Source organism: Ornithorhynchus anatinus, chromosome 4 (genome assembly GCF_004115215.2).
Source record: "Ornithorhynchus anatinus isolate Pmale09 chromosome 4, mOrnAna1.pri.v4, whole genome shotgun sequence".
In the NCBI taxonomy this organism is placed as follows: Eukaryota; Metazoa; Chordata; class Mammalia; order Monotremata; family Ornithorhynchidae; genus Ornithorhynchus; species Ornithorhynchus anatinus.
The window spans coordinates 128,382,936-128,402,001 of NC_041731.1; the positions used below are offsets into that span (position 1 = coordinate 128,382,936).

At 45.2% G+C, this 19,066-nt stretch overlaps 1 protein-coding gene across 2 annotated transcripts in view; it reads right to left on the minus strand.

Annotated features, from left to right (window-relative positions):
* The window catches only part of PPP2R2C (protein phosphatase 2 regulatory subunit Bgamma), a 322,790-nt gene that overhangs the window by 97,222 nt on the left and 206,502 nt on the right, over window positions 1-19,066 (minus strand). For both annotated transcript variants that reach the window (XM_029064199.2, XM_029064200.2), the window contains one exon: window positions 13,821-13,998. In XM_029064199.2, coding sequence (XP_028920032.1) covers window positions 13,821-13,998 — 178 coding nt within the window. The remainder of the gene's footprint in view (window positions 1-13,820; window positions 13,999-19,066) is intronic.

Consider the following 19,066-nt stretch of genomic DNA (forward strand, 5'->3'; position numbering starts at 1 on the left):
TGGCTCTTCCCACATCGGAGCATAATAGGCTTCATTGAAATTAGGGTACACATTTCTTGGAAATCACGGAAAAGAGATCAAATCTAAGAACAGGGCTTTTTAAAGGCCCCCTTTCCATTCCCTCAGAAATGATTCTCTACAACTTGAAAGCTGCTAGGGAACAGAATGAAAATCAATAACACTGACTTCGATTCTATTTTTTTTTCCCTTAGGAATGATAATGATAATAATGGTGATAATAATAATAATGGTTTTTGTTAAGCGCTTATTATGTGTCAAGCTCTGTACTAATCACTGAGGTAAATACCATATAAGCAAATTGGACACAGTCCCTGTGCCACCTGGTGCTCACAATCTAAGAAGAAATGAGAGCAGGTATTTAAGCCCATCAACGGGCAGGGCCTGTCTCTATCTGTTGCCGAATTGTATGTTCCAAGTGCTTAGTACAGTGCTCTGTACTTAGTAAGCACTCAATCAATACTATTGAATGAATATCACCATTTGACACATGAGGAAACTGAGGAACACACAGGTGAAGAGACTGGCCCAAGGGCACACAGCAGGCAAGTGGCGGAGCCAGAATTCGAACCCAGAGGCAGAAGAGGAAAGATGTTTTTTCCCCTCTCTCTCACTCCCATAGTCATAGTAGAAGTCAGCTCCTTGAGGGCAGGAAATGTGTCCATTTATTGTTACATTGTACTATCCCAAGTCCTTAGTACAGTGCTCTGCACACAGTAAGCGCTCAATAAATACAACTGAATGAATGAATCATAGTAGTAGTAATAGTAGAAGACTGTGAGCCCCCAGGGGACAGGGAACGTGTCAAACTCCCAAGTGTGTATTCTCCCCAGTGCTTATCACAGGGCTCTGCTCCCACTGTATGCTAAATAAATACTTTCACTAATACTAATAATAATAATGGTATTTGTTAAGCGCTTGCTATGTGCCAAGAATTGTTCTAAACGCTGGGTTGGATACAAGGCAATCAGGTTGGACACAGTCCCTGTTCCACATGGGGCTCACAGTCTCAATCCCCATTTTACAGATGAGGTCATTGAGGCGCAGAGAAGTGAAGTGACTCGCCCAAGATCACACAGCAATCTATCCGTCTCCCCCGATTAGACCGTAAGCCCGTCAAAGGGCAGGGACTGTCTCTGTTACCGATTTGTACATTCCAAGCGCTCAGTACAGTGCTCTGCACATAGTAAGCGCTCAATAAATACTATTGAATGGATAAATGAAATTTGGCTGAGCCGGGATTAGAACCCACGACCTCTGACTTGTAAGCCTGGGCTCTTGCGACTAGGACATGTCGCAAGTGCTTGGAAAATTCAGAACAAGCAAATGACACATCTCTGCCTACAAGGAGTGTACATTTTAGTCGGGTCTTCTTTCTTTGCCTGGTTGAGACCAAGGGAAGTGAAGAATCACTTGACGAGATAGTGCCGGTGAGGGAATGGAGGTCTGGGTTCTATTCCAAGCTCTGCTGCCTGCCTGCTTTGTGACCTTGGACAAGGCAATCACCTTCTCTGTGCTTCAGTATCTAGTCTAAAATGAAGATAAGGAATCTCCTCTCCCTACCCTTTAGACTCTAAGCTCACTATGGGCAGAGGGCAGTGTTACCTAATGGGTAGAGAAGCAGCATGGCTCAATGGCAAGAGCCCGGGCTTTGGAGTCAGAGGTCGTGGGTTCGAATCCCGGCTCGGCCACTTGTCAGCTGTGTGACTGTGGGCAAGTGACTTCACTTCTCTGGGCCTCAGGGACCTCATCTGTAAAATGGGGATTAAGACTGTGAGCCCCACGTGGGACAAGTGATTCCCCCGTGTCTACCCCAGTGCTTAGAACAGTGCTCTGCACGTAGTAAGTGCTTAACAAATACCAACATTATTATTATTATCATTATTAGAGCCCAGGAGTCAGAAGCACCTGGGTTCAAATCCCAGCTCCACCACTTGTCTGCTACGTGAACTGGAGCAAGTGGTTTCACTTCTCTGGGCCTCAGTTCCCTCATCTGTAAAATAATAAGAATGATGGCATTTGTTAAGCACTTTCTATGTGTGAAGCACAGTTCTAAACGCTGGGGCGGGGGGGGGGGGGCGGGATACAAGGTGATCAGGTTATCCCACGTGGGGCACACAGTCTTAATCCCTATTTTCCAGATGAGGTAACTGAGGCTCAGAGAAGTGAAGTGACTTGCCCAAAGTCACACAGCTGACAAGCAGTGGAGCCAGGATTAGAACCCATGCCCTCTGACTCCCAAGCCCATGATCTTTCCACTGAGCCATGCTGCTTCCTTAAAATGGGGATGATGATCGTGACCCCAGTGTGGGACAGGGACTGGGTCCAACCTGATTGGCTTGCATCTACCCCAGCGTTTAGTAGAGTGCCTGGCACAGAGTAAGCACTTAAAACATACCATAAAAAAACTCTGTTATATTGTACTCTCCCAATCATTCTGCCCACAGTAAGCACTCGATAATTCAGATAGGTTGATTGATTAGACTGGGATCATCATAATAATGTTGGTATTTGTTAAGCGCTTACTATGTGCAGAGCACTGGTCTAAGCGCTCGGGTAGATACAGGGTAATGATTGTCCCACATGAGGCCCACAGTCTTAATCCTCATTTGACACATGAGGTAACTGAGGTACAGAGAAGTGAAGTGTCTTGCCCACAGTCACACAGCTGACAAGTGGCAGAGCCGGGATTCGAACCCATGACCTCTGACTCCCAAGCCCGAGCTCTTTCCACTGAGCCATGCCATCGTGTGGGGGGCCGGGGCTGTGTCCAACAGGATTATGTTGTACCCACCCCAGCAGGTGGCCTAGTGGATAGAGCCCGGCCCTGAGAGTCAGAAGGACCTGGATTCTAATCCCGGCTCAACCGCTTTCATTCGTTCATTCAATCTTATTCATTGAGCACTTACTGCGTACAGAGCACCGTAATAATTATAATAATAATGTTGGTATTTGTTAAGCGCTTACTATGTGCAGAGCACTGTTCTAAGCTCTGGGGGAGATACAGGGTCATCAGGTCGTCCCACGTGAGGCTCACGGTTAATCCCCATTTTACAGATGAGGTAACTGAGGCACAGAGAAGTGAAGTGACTCGCCCACAGTCACACAGCTGACAGGTGGCAGAGCCGGGAGTCGAACTCATGACCTCTGACTCCGAAGCCCAGGTTCTTTCCACTGAGCCACGCTGCTTCCCAACGTAACCACGTACGCGTGATTTCGAGTGATATTACAGGCCAGAACATGCTCTCAAAACCCACCTCCGGTATGAATTCTTTTACCCAGCTGTTGGATCCCAGGAGAACACAAAACACTACTGCTAATCAAGAACTGAAAAAATTAAAGTTGGGCACGTAAAGACGCTAACTACCGTACAGTTAAAGCAAAACCATCATCCCCAAAATTGATTGATGCGCCGGGTGACAAGTAACACTTAAGTTTGCAGTGATCACAGATGATTAAATGAACTTTAAGCAGGATGCTTTGAAAGCACGCTGCTGTTTATGACACTCATATATTGTGCATAGCTAATTAGACCACATGACAAGCAAAAAAATCACATTTTCATGAAAAGAAAAAAAACTTAGAAATTCAAGGTCACTCAGAGTTTTCTGCAGCCCTTTGACCAGAATGGTTCAGACAAAGAAAATCAAAGGACATTTTCCTGTGGTTTTTTTTATCAACCTATGAAATTTCTGATTTCATATTCCAATATTCTACTTTCCAATTTTATTATGGTAATGTGGGAGGGTGTGAAATGGTAAATCTAGTGTTACACAGTAAGTTTATTATGGGCAGGAAACGTGTCCGCTAACTCTATTTTGTACTTTCCCAAGAGCTCAGAACAATGGTCCGCACATAGTAAGCGCTCAATAGATACCACTAATTGTACTCTCCCAAGTGCTTAGAAAGTACTCTCCCATGCACAAAATCAACGCTCAATCAATACCATCGATGGATTATTCTCACTGTTAACATCAAGTCCTAGTCTGTGATACTAGGAGTGCTTTACAGCGTGGCTCAGTGGAAAGAGCCCGGGCTTGGGAGTCAGAGCTCATGGGTTTGAATCCCGACTCTGCCCCTTGTCAGCTGTGTGACTGTGGGCAAGTCACTTCACTTCTCTGCGCCTCAGTTCCCTCAGCTGTATAATGGGGATGAAGACTGTGAGCCTCACGTGGGACAACCTCATTCCCCTGTATCTCCCCCAGCGCTTAGAACAGTGCTCTGCACATAGTAAGCGCTTAACAAATACCAACGTTATTATTATTATTATTAAAGGCACATCTCTTCCAAGAAGCCTTCCCTGATTAAGCCCTCCTCTCCTCCTCTCCCACTCCCTTCTGGGTCACCCTGACTTGCTCCCTTCATTCATACTCTTTCCCATCCCCACAGCGCATATGTATATCTCTATATACAGCTGTCATTTATTTATCTATTTATTTATATTAATGTCTGTCTCTCCCTCTAGACTGTGAGCTCACTGTGGGCAGAATGTGACTGTTTGTAGTTATAGGGTGCTCTCCCAAGCACTCAGTACAATGCTTAGCAGTAAGTGTTCAGTAGAGAAGCAGTGCGGCTTAGTGGAAAGAGCACGGGCTTGGCAGGCAGACGTCATGGGTTCTAATTGTTTTAATGATATGTTCATCCCCTTGATTCTATTTATTGCCATTGTTCTCGTCTGTCTGTCTCCCCCGATTAGACTGTGAGCCCATCAGTGGGCAGGGACCGTCTCTATCTGTTACCGATTTGTCCATTCCAAGTGCTTAGTACAGTGCTCTGCACATAGTAAGCGCTCACTAAATACTATTGAATGAATGAATGAATAATTCCACCTCTGCCGCTTGTCAGCTGTGTGATCTTGGGCAAGTCACTTCACTTCTCTGTGCCTCAGTGACCTCATCTGTAAAATGGGGATGGACACTGTGAGCCCCACGTGGGACAACCTAATAATAATAATAATGATAATGTTGGTATTTGTTAAGCGCTTACTATGTGCCGAGCACTGTTCTAAGCGCTGGGGTAGATACAGGGGGAATGGTTGTCCCACGTGGGGCTCACAGTCTTAATCCCCATTTTACAGATGAGGTCACTGAGGCCCCGAGAAGTTAAGTGACTTGCCCAAAGTCACACAGCTGACAAGTGGCTGAGCGGGGACTCGAACCCATGACGTCTGACTCCAAAGCCCATGCTCTTTCCAAATGATGACCTTGTATCTACCCCAGCGCCTAGAACAGCACCTGGCACATAATAAATGCTTAACAAATACCGACATCAATTAATTAAAGAAGGTTGAATGAATGAATTGAATGAATGTGTACAGAGTACAGTAGTAAGTGCTTGGGAGAGTACGCTGCAACAGTAGAACAGAAACATTCCCTGCCCAAAATGAGTTTAGGCTCCAGGGAGGGAGCACATAATACTACAATAAGAATGATCATAAAATGAACAAGAATTAAGAACCTGCATATATTATGTTATAACAGTAAAAGGCTGGGGATCCACACACAGCTAGGTAGAAAAGTAGGGAGAGGAAGGAAGTGGGAGAAAAAAGAAGAGAGAGGGAGAAAAAGGAAAAAGGAAGGAGAAAGAGAAAGGTAGAGAGGGAGATAGAAGGTTTCCCAGCCTTTAGTACAGTGCCCTGAACACAAGAAGCACTTAATAAATTCTGTGATTATTACTACTACTGATAATAATGATGATTATTGTTTTTCTTAAGCATTTATTATGTGTTAAACACTGTTCCTAAGTGCTGGGCTAGACATAAGATTATCAGGTCCCACATGGTGGTCACGGTCTACTTAGGAGGGAGAACAACTTCTCTGTGCCTCAGTTCCCTCATCTGTAAAATGGGGATGAAGACTGTGAGCCCCACGTGGGACAACCTGATCACTTTGTATCTACCCCAAAGCTTAGAACAGAGCTTGGCACTTAGTAAGCATTGAAGAAATACCATCATCATCATCATCATCATCATTATTATTATTATTATTACTAGCCTTCACTGCTTCATTTCTTGCTTTTCAGTCATTCTTGGGCTTGGAGATGCTGTAAGCCCGTCAAAGGGCAGGGACCGTCTCTATCTGTTGCCGACTTGTTCATTCCAAGCGCTTAGTACAGTGCTCTGCACATAGTAAGCGCTCAATAAATACTATTGAATGAACGAATGAAGCTCCAGCCATCGTCAGCTCGCTGACAAACGTTTCCCTACCCATAAACACATTTATATCTTTTGCAGCGTCCTAACACCTTAACTGAGTTGTAATCCTGGCCCTGCCTTTTTTTTAAAAAAAACGGTGTTTGTTCAGTGCCTACTATGTTCTGGGCACTGTACTAAGCTCTGGGATAAAAAAACAAAACAAAACTCTGTGGATCCACTACCAGAACGAATGCAGATGGACGTGGGGAGTACTGGGAGAGAGGTGTCTGTGGAGTTGCTATGGGTCAGAAATGACTCAACAGCAAAAGACAAGACACACGTCAGTGTTGTGTAATCCTGGGCGAGGCATTTAACTTCTCTGAGCCACAGTTTCTACATCTATAAAATAGGGATTGCACTACTTCTTACTCGACTTTGAGTCCTATGTGGGGCAGAAAGTGTGTCCAGCCTGATCATTTTGCATCTACCCAACATCAGTACAGTGCTTGGCACACTGTAAGCGCTTAACAAATACCACAATAATTGTTGTGAGAAGCAGCGTGGCTTAGTGGAAAGACCCCGGGCTTGGGAGTCAGGGGTCCAATCCCTGCTCCACCACTTGTCTGCTCTGTGACCTTAAATCACCTCCCTTCTCTGTGCCTCAGTTTTCTCCTCTGTAAAATGGGGATTCATAATAATAACAATGTTGGTATTTGTTAAGCGCTTACTATGTGCAGAGCACTGTTCTAAGCGCTGGGGTAGATGCAGGGTAATCAGGTTCTCCCACGTGAGGCTCACAGTCTTAATCCCCATTTGACAGATGAGGTCACTGAGGCACAGAGAAGTGAAGTGACTTGCTCACAGTCACACAGCTGACAAGTGGCAGAGCTGGGATCGAACCCATGACCTCTGACTCCCAAGCCCATGTTCTTTCCACTGAACCACGCTGCTTCCCACTTAAGACTGTGAACCCCACCTGGGACAAACTGATTGCCTTGTATCTACCCCAGCGCTTAGGACAGTGCTTGGCACATAGTAAGTGCTTAACAAATACCACCATTATTATTATTATTATTATTATTATTAACCAGTTAATCAATCTATCAACTGTTTTTATTGTGCACTTACTATGTGCAGGGCATGATACTAAGCACATGGGAGAATACATTACAAGAGAATTAGCAGACATGTTCCCTGCCCCCAGTGAGTTTACAGTCTAGCGGGGGAGACGGATATCACTGAGGGTATTAAGATCGTAATCACTGTTAGATTGTGTTCGGCCTGATTATCTTGTATCTACCCCAGCGGTTAGTACAGTGCCTGGGATATAGTAAACGCTTAACTTCAGGAACTCAATCCCAGTTCTCGCTAAGAAAAAATCAAAAAAGTCACATATATTAAAAAATTAGGCACCAACTTGAAACTTCTGGATCAGTAGACAAGGGAGAAGCAGCTGGATTGGAGGAATAGTGGCTTCTCGCATCCCCTGTCTGTAATTGATTTTAATGTCTTGTCACCCACTGGAGATTTTATGCTCCTTGTGGGCAAGGATCCGGTCAACCAACTCGATCGTATTGTAGTCTGTGCACATGGATCTGCACCCTTTCGGCATTGGGTATTCACCCATCCATCCATCACTTGTTTTCAGTAATAACTGTGGTGCTCGGTACATAGTAAGTGCTTAACAAATACCATCGTTATTATTTATTAAGCACTTACTATGTGCCAGGCACTGTACTGAGCCCTGGGGTGGATACAGGCAAATCGGGTTGGACACAGTCCCTGTCCCATGTGGGGCTCACAGCCTTCATCTCCATTTTACAGATGAGGTAACTGAGGCAGAGAGAAGTATAGTGACTTACCCAAGGTCCCAGAGCAGACAAGTGGTGGAGTTGGGATTAGAACCCATGACCTTCTGACTCTCAGGCCCGTGCTCTATCCACTTATTATGTGCAGAGCACTGTACTAAGTGCCTGGAGAGCACGATACAATAGAATTAGCAGACACGTTCCCTGATCGTAACGAAGTAGCCCCACAGCACTCACACACAAATCTCTAAATCCTTTAAATTATGTATTTACACTTGTCTCCCCCTCAGATTATAAGGGCATGGAACATATCTACCAACTCTGTTATACTGTATTCTCGCAAGAGTTTGCTACAGTGCTCTGCAGAGTCGGTCAGTAGTATTTGTTGATCACTTACCATGTTCAGAGCACTGTACTAAGCGCTTCGGAGAGTCCAATATAAAAATATAGCAGAAGCATTCCTTGCCCACAACGAGTTTACAGTCTAGAGGGACAGTAAGCACTCAAGTAATACCACTGATAATGATGATGACGATGCGTGGCTTAGTGGAAAGAGCCTGGGCTTCGGAGTCAGAGGTCATGGGTTCGAATCCCGGATCTGCCACTTGTCAGCTGTGTGACTGTGGGCAAGTCACTTCACTTCTCTGGGCCTCAGTTACCTCGTCTGGAAAATGGAGATTAACTGTGAGCCTCACGTGGGACGACCTGATTACCCTGTATCTCCCCCAGCGCTTAGGACAGTGCTCGGCACATAGTAAGCGCTTAATAAATATCATTATTATTATTGTTCCCCCCACCCTCAGCCCCAAAGCACTTATATACATATCTCTAATTTATTAATTTATATCAATGTCTGTCTCCCCCTCTAGACTGTAAACCCACTGTGGGCAGGGAATGTGTCCGTTTATTGTTATATCGTACTCCCCGAGCGCTTAGTACAGTGCTTAGCAAACAGTAAGCGTTCAATATATACACTTGATTAGTTAACATCAAACATACCAGCACCCACTTGATATTCACCAGTGATCCCTTGTAAGAAATGAGCAGACCAACCTGTATAATACGCGAGTTTGACTTATTTTTTCAAATCGCCTCTGTAAATGTCTCGCAGTTGTTTTCGCTTCTGAGTTTTGCCCCAATTTAGGTTTGTGCTAGTTGGAAACTATACATGATTATACTTTTCCATTTTATATATCAAAAGCGGTTCATCCGAAGGCAACTAAATTCTCCGAAGCGCGCTGAGCATCCCGAAACTTTGTGCACTCAAAGAATTCTGAAATGATTTCATGACTGATTTAGTGGTTTCGAATTGTAAAGATATTGCAGGCGTGTGTGGGTGGGTTAGTATGTGTATATACATATATTTTTTCACACTCTCTGCCATATCAAACTCCTCTCTTTTCCACGAGAGAGAACGTGCATTCTCCTTCAAAGATTTCTGAAGAAAAATCACCTGAGGGAAGCAACATGGTCCAGTGGAAAGAAGATGATGGACAGCCAGACCTGGATTCCAGTCCCAATCTTGTCACTCTTAATGAATCAATCAATCATATTTATTGAGCATTTACTGTGTACAGAGCACTGTACTAAGCGCTCTACAATATAGTAGAGATGGTAAACACGGGCCCTGCCCACAGTGACTGTGAGCCCTTTGGGTAGGGATTGTCTCTGTTGGCAAATTGTCTTTCCAAGCGCTTAGTACAGTGCTCTGCACACAGCAAGAGCTCAATAAATACGATTGAATGAATGAATGAGCTCACAGTCTAGAATGGGAGCTCAGTCTGCTGTGTCACACTGGGCAAGTCACTTAGCTTTTCAGCACCTTAGTACAGTGCTTGGCACATAGTAAGCGCTTAACAAATACCATAATTATATTTTCTGGACCTCAGGTTCCTTATCAGTAGAATGGGGATAAGATCCCTACTTTCCCTTCAGGGATGGTGAGCCCTTTCTGGGACAGGGACTGCATCCAACCAAATTATCTTGTAACTATTATCTAATTATCTATCTTGTAATTATCTTGCAAACATTATCTAATTATCTATCTTGTAATTATCTTGTAAACATTATCTAATTATCTTTCTGGTAACTTGAGAAGCAGCGTGGACTAGTGGATAGAGCCCGGGCCTGGGGTCAGAAGGATCTGCCTTCTAATCTCGGCTCTGCCACTTGTCTGCTCTGGGACGTTGGGCAAATCTCTTCACTTCTCTGGGCCTCAGTTACCTCAGGTGGAAAATAGGGATTAAAACTTGAGCCCAGTGTTGGGACAGGGACTGCGTCCAACCTGATTAGTTTACATCTACCTCGGCGCTTAGTAAAGTGCCTGGCACGTAGTAGTGCTTAACAAATACCATTTAAAAAAAATACCTACCCAGTGTCGAGCACAGTGTTTGTACTTAAGTACTCTCATTATTGGGCATTTGAAGCTGTGGCTATTGGAGACCAATTTTGCTCTGAATCCTACCTCCTGAGAGGAGCCCAGAGAGACCAGCTATACAATCCTCTTTTCTGTCATGGCTTCTAAGGAGCCGACACAAACTCTGGAGAGCCCAGCACCCAGAAAATCACCCCCGGAAAGAGGACCCGTTAGCAGCGCGTTGACCATGTTGCCTCCAAAACCTCCCACCTCTGCTCATAATGATAACAATAATGATCGTAGTATTTGTTAAGCACTTACTATGTGCCAGGCACTGTATTAAGCTCTGGGGTGGATAAAAGCAAATCGAGTTGGAAACAGTCCCTGTCCTTGTGGGACTCACAATCTTCACCCCCATTTTACAGAAGCAGGGTGTCTTAGTGAGAAGCTGTGTGGCTTCGTGGAAAGAGCCTGGGCTTGGGAGTCAGAGGATGTGGGTTCTAATCCCGGCTCTGCCACTTGTCAGCTGTGTGAACTTGGACAAGTCACTTCTCCTCTCTGTGCCTCAGTTACTTCAACTGGAAAATGGGGATTACGACTCTGAGCCCCACGTGGGACAACCTGATTGCCTTGTATCTACCCCAGTGCTTAGAACAGTGCTTGGCACATAGTAAGTGCTGAACAAATACCATCATTATTATGATGATTATGAGGTAACTGAGGCACAGAAAAGTGAAGTGATGGGCCCAAGGACACAGCAGATAAGTGGCAGAGCTGGAATTAGAATCCATGACCTCCTGAGTCCCAGGTCAGTGCTCTATTCACTACACCATGCGATCAGTTTCCTGGACTTCCCACCTCTGCCACCCACACTGCAGCCATCTTCCCACACTTCCCACCTCTTCAGAGCTCTGGCCTCGCCAAGAATGAGAGCCCCTCACAGCAGGAATATTGGAAATCCAGAGCTGTTCTAGCAAAGGTCACCTGCTGCTGCTTTAACTCACCTCCTCCTGCTCTGCTTTTTTTTTTTTTTTAGTGGCATTTGTAGGTGCCAGGCAATATATTAGACTCTGGGGTAGATACAAACTCATCAGGTTAGAAAAGATCCCTGTCCCACACTAGGCTCAAAGTCTTAATCCCCATTTTGTGGACGAGGTTACTGAAGCACGGAGAAGTGAAGTGATTTGCTCAAGGTCACACAATGGGATAAGGATTCAGATGTTTTGACGCCCAGGATGGTGCTCTTTCTGCTAGGCCACATGGCTTTTAACTCCTGCGATTTCATTCTGCATCTGGCCGGTCTTTCTAGGGTCTTTACCGTGGGTCTATTTGAGTGAGTGAGTCATGCATTTCTCCATGTGCATGACTGTGAGTGAATGAGTTCATGTGTGTGCTGGTATCTGTACTTCCCTCTGTCTCTTTCTCTCCCTTCTTCCCTCTCTCCCACCTCCCCCTCCCTTTCGCCTTCCCTCCCATCTTCCCTCCACCATCTCCCTCTCTCTTTCACTCCTTCTCTCTCTCTCTTCCCTCTCCCCCATCACATTCCCTCTGCCTCTTCCCCACCATCTCTCTCTCTCTCCCTCTTCTCCTTCCTCTCTCCTTCTCCCCATTCCCTCTGCTTCTTGCCCCATCTCTCTCCCTCTCTTCCTCTCTCCCTCCCTCCCTCTCGCTTCCTTGCTTCTCTCCCTCCCTCCCCTCTTCTCCTTCCTCTCCTTCTCCCCTTCCCTCCGACTCTTCCCCCACCATCTCTCTCCCTCTTTCCTTCTCTTTCTTTCTGTCCCTCTCCCCCTTCATCTTCCCTCTGCCTCTCCCCCACACACACACCATCCTCTCCCTCCCTTCCTTCCTTCTCTCCCTCCTTTCTTCCTTCCCTCTCCCCCCACCTCACCTTCCCTCTGCCATTTCCTCCAAGCATCTCCCTCTATCCCTCCAACTCCCTCTCTTCCTTCCTTCTCCCACTCCACTCACCTTCCCTCTGCCTCTTCCCTCACTATCTTTCTCCCTCTCTTTCCCTCTCTCTCTCTCTTCCTTCCTTCTTTCCCTCCCCTCTCCCTCTCTCCTTCTCACCTTCCCTCTGCCTCTCGCTCTCTCCTTCTCACCTTCCCTCTGCCTCTCCCCTCACCCCCCTTTCTTTCTCTCTCTCCGTCCTTCCCTCTTCCTTGCCTCCCTGTCTCTACTTCCTGCCTCCTTCTCTCCCTCTCACCTTCCCTCTGCCTCTTCCTCCATCTCTCTCCCTCTCTCTCACCTTTCCTCTGCCTCTTCTCTCTTCCTTACTTCTTCCCTCTTCATTCCCTTTCTTTCTCTTTCTCCCCATCCCTCCTTCCTCCCTCTCACCTTCTCTCTTTCTCTCCCCTCACCATCTCTCTCCTGCTCTCCCTTCCCTCTCCGCCACCTGCCTCTCTCCCTTTCACCTTCCCTCCCTTCTTCTCCCCCATAGCTCTCCCTCTTCTTCTTCCCTCTCCTCCTCTTCTAGTCCCAGTTCCACCACTTAGCTGTGTGACTTTGGGCAAGTCACTTCACTTCTCTGTGTCTCCATTCCCTCATCTGTAAAATGGGGATTAAGACTGTGAGCCTCACGTGGGACAACCTGATTGTCTTGTATCCACTGAGAACAGCGCTAAGAACAGTGCTTTGCACATAGTAAGCACTTGGAGAAGCAGCATGGCTCAGTGGAAAGAGCGCGGGCTTGGGAGTCAGAGGTCATGGGTTCGAATTCCGGCTCTGCTACTTGTCAGCTGTGTGACTGTGGGCAAGTCACTTCACTTCTCTGTGCCTCAGCTACCCCATCTGTAAAATGGGGATTAACTGTGAGTCTCACATGGGACGACCTGATTACCCTGCATCTACCCCAGCGCTTAGAATAGTGCTCTGCACATAGTAAGCGCTTCACAAATACCAACATTATTATTAACAAATACCATTATTATCATTATTATTATTCCCTCTCTCCACTCTCTTCCTCCCCCTTATTTCTCTCTTTCTCACTCTCCCCTTCCCTAGAAAAGCAGCATGGCATAGTGGATAGATCACAGGCCTGGGAGTTAGAAGGTAATGGGTTCTAATCCCAGCTCCACCAGTGTGACCTTGGGCAAGTCACTTAACTTCTCTGTGCCTCAAGGATCTCATCTGTAAAACGGGGGTTGAGACTGTGAGCCCCAGGTGGGACAGGGACTTTGTTCAACCTGATTTGCTTGTTTCTATCCCAGTGCTTAGTACAGTGCCTGGGACATAGTAAGCATTTAACAAATACCACACTTGTGATTATTATTACTATTACCTTCTGCACTTGCAAAGATCTGGCTCTTCTGAAAAAAAAAAATCCACCCCTCCCCACAGCCCCCAGACCCACATTCACACCAGAAAATAGCACAGCTTTATAGAAACAGTAAAATTAACCTAGGTGCAATGAATGAAAAGATACCTTAGCTTCCAAAGCTAATTAGGCTTTAGTGTTTTATGTTTAGCATTAATCCCCGAGACCCATGGAGGGATAGATAAAGGATACTAAAACTCCTATCCGTGATTGCTAAATGCCAGAGGTTAATCCTGAGGTCATCAGCTGACATGTATGTCTCACAGTCGCTGTTGACAGAAATGGAGTTGATGTGATAGGTATGACCGTTAGCGAAGATTCTCCGCGGGCTTACTTCGACCATCAAATCCATGGGCTTTAGCACAGGCACCTACAACGAAAGCAAATGAAATAAAGGAGGATTAAACCGTGGAACTAGAAAGCTCTTGGGGCTACCTGTTTCGGGAATTAGATGGAAGAACGGGGGGTAATGAAATGAGGCAGGGAGCAGTCAGCAGCTGCAAATCGAGCCTATGGAAAGGCAGAGCGCGTGCATTTCCTTGGATATTATATGCTTGGAGAAAAAAAAGGAAATGACACGAGAGATTGCTAGTACAGTGCTCTGCGTGCAGTGAGCGCTTAATAAATACCACTGATTAAAATACCGCCGATTGAGAATCTGCACATGTACGAGGCATGGGTTTAGGTGACTATCGATCCATCAGTGGTATTTATGGAGTGCTTTCTTTTTGCTGAGCACTGTACTAAGCACTTGGAAGGCTATAATAGGACAGAGTTGGTAGACATGTTCCCTGCTCACAAGGAGAGTACAGTGTAGTGTACTCTACACCTCCTCCAGGCTCACCTCCTCCAAGAGGCCTTCCCAGACTGAGCTCCCCGCTTTTTTCCCTCTGCTCCCTCTACCCCCCCCCCTTCACCTCTCCGCAGCTAAACCCTCTTCTCCCCCCGCTTTCCCTCTCCTCCTCCCCCTCTCCCATCCCACCCCCTCAGCACTGTACTCGTCCGCTCAACTGTATAGATCTTCATCACCCTATTTATTTTGTTTAATGAGATGTACATCACCCTGATTCTATTTATTTGCCATTGTTTTTATGAGATGTTCTTCCCCTCGACTCTATTTATTGCCATTGTTCTTGTCTGTCCGTCTCCCCCGATTAGACTGTAAGCCCATCAAAGGGCAGGGACTGTCTCTGTTCCCGATTTGTACATTCCCAGCGCTTAGTACAGTGCTCTGCAAATAGTAAGCGCTCAATAAATACTATTGAATGAATGAATATAGTGTGTCTATGCAGATGTACACACAGGATGCTCTGGCCTGTCTCTCCTTACAAGCCCCCCTCCCCGCCCGCCCCAGACTGTATGCTTCTTGTGGACAGGAAACATGCCTACCAACTCTGTCCTACTGTAGTCTTCCAAGTGCTCAGTACAGTGCTCGGCACAGAGTAAGCACTCAATAATTACCATTGACTGATGATTGATTGATGTGACTCTAATAAGGCTTTGACAAGAGACATGATTTGTTTCTTCAAGGAATGTACAATTCAGCAGGGGAGGCAGACACGAAAAAAAACTACAGGAATGGAAGAGCAATAGAGTACAATTGGCTTCCCTAGTTAAAAAAAACACAGTAAAAATGAAATAAAAACAATTCTTACCCGAAATCTGTCACGTAGACAAAGATCTGCCTATATATTGTCTATACACTTGAATCTGTGACCTTTGGACATTTAATAATGATAATAAGAATGTTGGTATTTGTTAAGCGCTATGTGCCGAGCACTTTTCTAAACACTGGGGTAGCTACAGGGTAATCAGGTTGTCCCACGTGGGGCTCACAGTCTTAATCCCCATTTTACAGATGAGGGAACTGAGGCACAGAGAAGTTTAGTGATTTGCCCACAGTCACACAGCCGACAAATGGCAGAGCCGGGATTCAAACCCATGACCTCTGATTCCCAAGCCCAGGCTCTTTCCCCTGAGCCACGCTGCTTCCCTATAATATTCGCCCCAAACCCCAACCCCACAGCACTTAGGTACCTATCTTTAAATCATGTTATTAAATTGCTTTTTTATTCATATTAATGCCTGCCTCCCCCTCTAGACTATAAGCTTGTTATGGGCAGGGGACACGCCTAATTCTATTGAATTCATTCAATTCATTCCTTCAATTGTATTTATTGAGCGCTTACTGTGTGCAGAACACAGTACAAAATGTTTGGGAAGTACAATTCTGCAACAGATGGAGAAAATCCCTACCCAGCAACGGTTCACAGTGTAGAAGATGGTTTCACATTTATATTCATTCAACAGTATTCATTGAGCGCTTACTATGTGCAGAGCACTGTACTAAGCGCTTGGGATGTACAAATCGGTAACAGAGACAGTCCCTGCCCTTTGAGGGTCTTACGGTCTAGTCGGGGGAGACGGACAGACAAGAACGATGGCAATAAATAGAATCAAGGGGAAGAACATCTCATTAAAACAATGGCAAATAAATAGAATCAGGGTGATGTACGTCTCATTAACAAAATCATTTATACCCTCCCAAGCACTCAGTACAGTGTTTGGCACATAGTAAGCACTCAGTAGATACCACTGATCGACTGATTGATATTAGAGGAGGTAGAGGAGAGAGAGCCACAGAAACAAAACACGGTGCCTCGGAGACTTCTGGTTAAAAGGTTTGGGGAACCCCTTATTTAACGCTTTATTGCCCTTTTTCCCTGGTTGTCTGAAGGAGTTTGTGATCTTCCTTAAATGCCTAATGCACTCTGAGGAACTGGCAGGGAGCGGGGAAAAAGCTAGCCCGATAATTGGAATGCTGTAAACAGGCTCCCAAAGTGTTACAAAATAGAGTAGTGGCTTTTCTCTTAGGTGCTGGTGAGCTCATTCCGTTTACGGCAGAGTCAAGCGATGCATGAAAACAACCTATTTTCCGTGACTCCCTGAGGGGAGGAAGCCCTCAGAGATTTCTGCAACTTCCACGGTTTTCCTTGTGGAATGGCTCTACGGTAGAGTTCGGCAGCCGCGGGGTTTATTTTAGTTGGGGTATTACGACCATGAAATAGAAGGGAATTTGTCAAAACACTCGGCAGGGAGAAATCTGGGCAATATCCTTCATCACACTAACATCCATAAAGTTGGTCTGTTGACTGATTTTATGTTTATATTGCCGGGGAAGAGAATTGCTTTCTGAACATATGTATTTTTTAAGACATATCTACTGTGAGATGCACCGATTTGAATGAGAAAATCCCATGACTGAGATAACACCATGATTTAATTAGAGATGAGGTAAATAGATCCCATTTTTAGAGTCAAGATGAAACAAATCAAAAATATCAACTGGTACACAGAGAGATTTTTGACTTAATGAGAGCAAAAGAGGGTGTTTTTTTTACTAAATCTGGTCTTCATATAAGGAGACATATGTATGTACACATACATATATTCAATCATATTTATTGAGTGCTTACTGTGTGCAGAGTGCAGTACTAAGAGCTCGAGTGCTGTACTAAGAGCAAAAAAAAAGACAATCCCCGCCACGAGGGTGAGGGGGAGGGAGAGATATAAATGCATACATGTATGTAGTAGATCTCTATTTCTCTTTAGAATTCAGAGCTATAGAATTATGATGTAAAGTGACTTCATAAATTCAATCACTGTCAAAAATAGGAATTAAATTGCTTATCCCTGAAAATAACAAAATACTTTCTAAATGTCACAGGCATGGCCACCCGAATATCAAAAAATGGAACAAATAATGGGAAAGAATCATAATGGAAGATTCTTGGGCGAAAAAGTCTAAATTTTGGAGACACCACATCTCTCCTCCTTCTCTACATAGATCGCATCTCAGCCAGTTGGATAAACCTCTGATCTTTCAATAAAGCCGATGGATGTAGAACAGTTGAAAATAAATCAATGAATCGAATTGAGCACCTAATGTGCGCAGAGCATTGCAGTAAGCGCCTAGGAGAGTATCATATATCGGAGTCGGTAGACACGTTCCCTGCCCACAAAATGATCCTGGGATTACTAGTCTACCGCAACGGAGTTCACCAGCTCCTTGCAAAAATCAATAAATGCCGAGAGAGTTGAGTGGCACTATCATTCTGAGAGGAAAACTTGAAAAAAAAAACCCTCCCCTACAACTCATGCAACTTTTATTTTGCCTGAGTAACATTCAAGTCTTGCCATTTATAATGAGGAAAATAAATCCTTATAAATATGATCAAAGCAGCCAGATTGTCTCCAACCATCCATGTTATCTGCTGCAATGCCTCAGTGAGATTAAATTAGAAGATGACGGGCAGCTCTTAGAAGATGGGGTATTTTGCTGCTGTGACATACTGACCCTCAGGGAAATTGCAGCTTTTACCCAGTGGAATGTGGGAGAGCAAAATGTTGTCATTCCCTCTGGACATACTGCATTTAATCTATCGAGGAACACACGCTTCTCCACTCCCCACATTTCCCTCTGCCACAAGCACAAACTCTTGACTGCTAGCTTTAAGGTTTACAAGGTTTAAAGCGATCGGTCATCTTGCCCCCTCCCAACTCACCTTGCTATTCTCCTACCAAAGCCCAGGTCGCACACGTGGCTCCACTAATGCCAACCGACTCACTGTAACCCGATCTCATCTATCTTACCGCCAACCTCTCGCCCACATCCTGTCTCTGGCCTAGATTGCCTTCCCTCTTCAAATCTGACAGATGATTTTTCTCCCCTTCTTTCGGGCTTCTCCTCCAAGAGGCCTTCCCTGACTAAGCCTCCTTTCCTCTTCTCCCACTCCCTCCTGCCTCACCATTTCATTTGAATTTGCTCCCTTTTTTCAACCCTCCCTCAGCCCCACACCACTTACTTAGGTCCATATTCATAATTTATTTATTCATATTCATATCTGCCTCCCCCTCAAGTTGGAAGCTCCTTGTGGGCAGAGAATTTGTCTATTATACTGCTATAGTGTACTCTCCCAAGACTGTGGACAAGTCACTTAACTTCTCTGTGCCTCAGTTACCTCATCTGTAAAAATGGGGATTAAGACTGTGAGCCCCACGTGGGACAATCTGATTCCCCTGTGTCTACCCCAGCGCTTAGAACAGTGCTCTGCACATAATAAGCGCTTAACAAATACCAACATTATTAGTAGTAGTAGTACAGTCCTCAGCACACAGTAAGCACTCAATAAACACAATTGATTGATACGCTCGGCATTTTCCATCTTACACATCCCGTGGTCTCTGCTGCTTTCTGTTCTAGGCTGTCCTGACTCTGGCCCTCATGTCTTTCCTATCCTCTAGCAAATCGATGCTCAATTTTAGCCAACCTCATCTTCGGCACTTAGACCTACATGAATGGTCAATGGCATTTTTACTTATTTACTCACCTACTTAATCTCAAAATCTTCCAGCTAATACTTTGTTCGTCCTCCTCC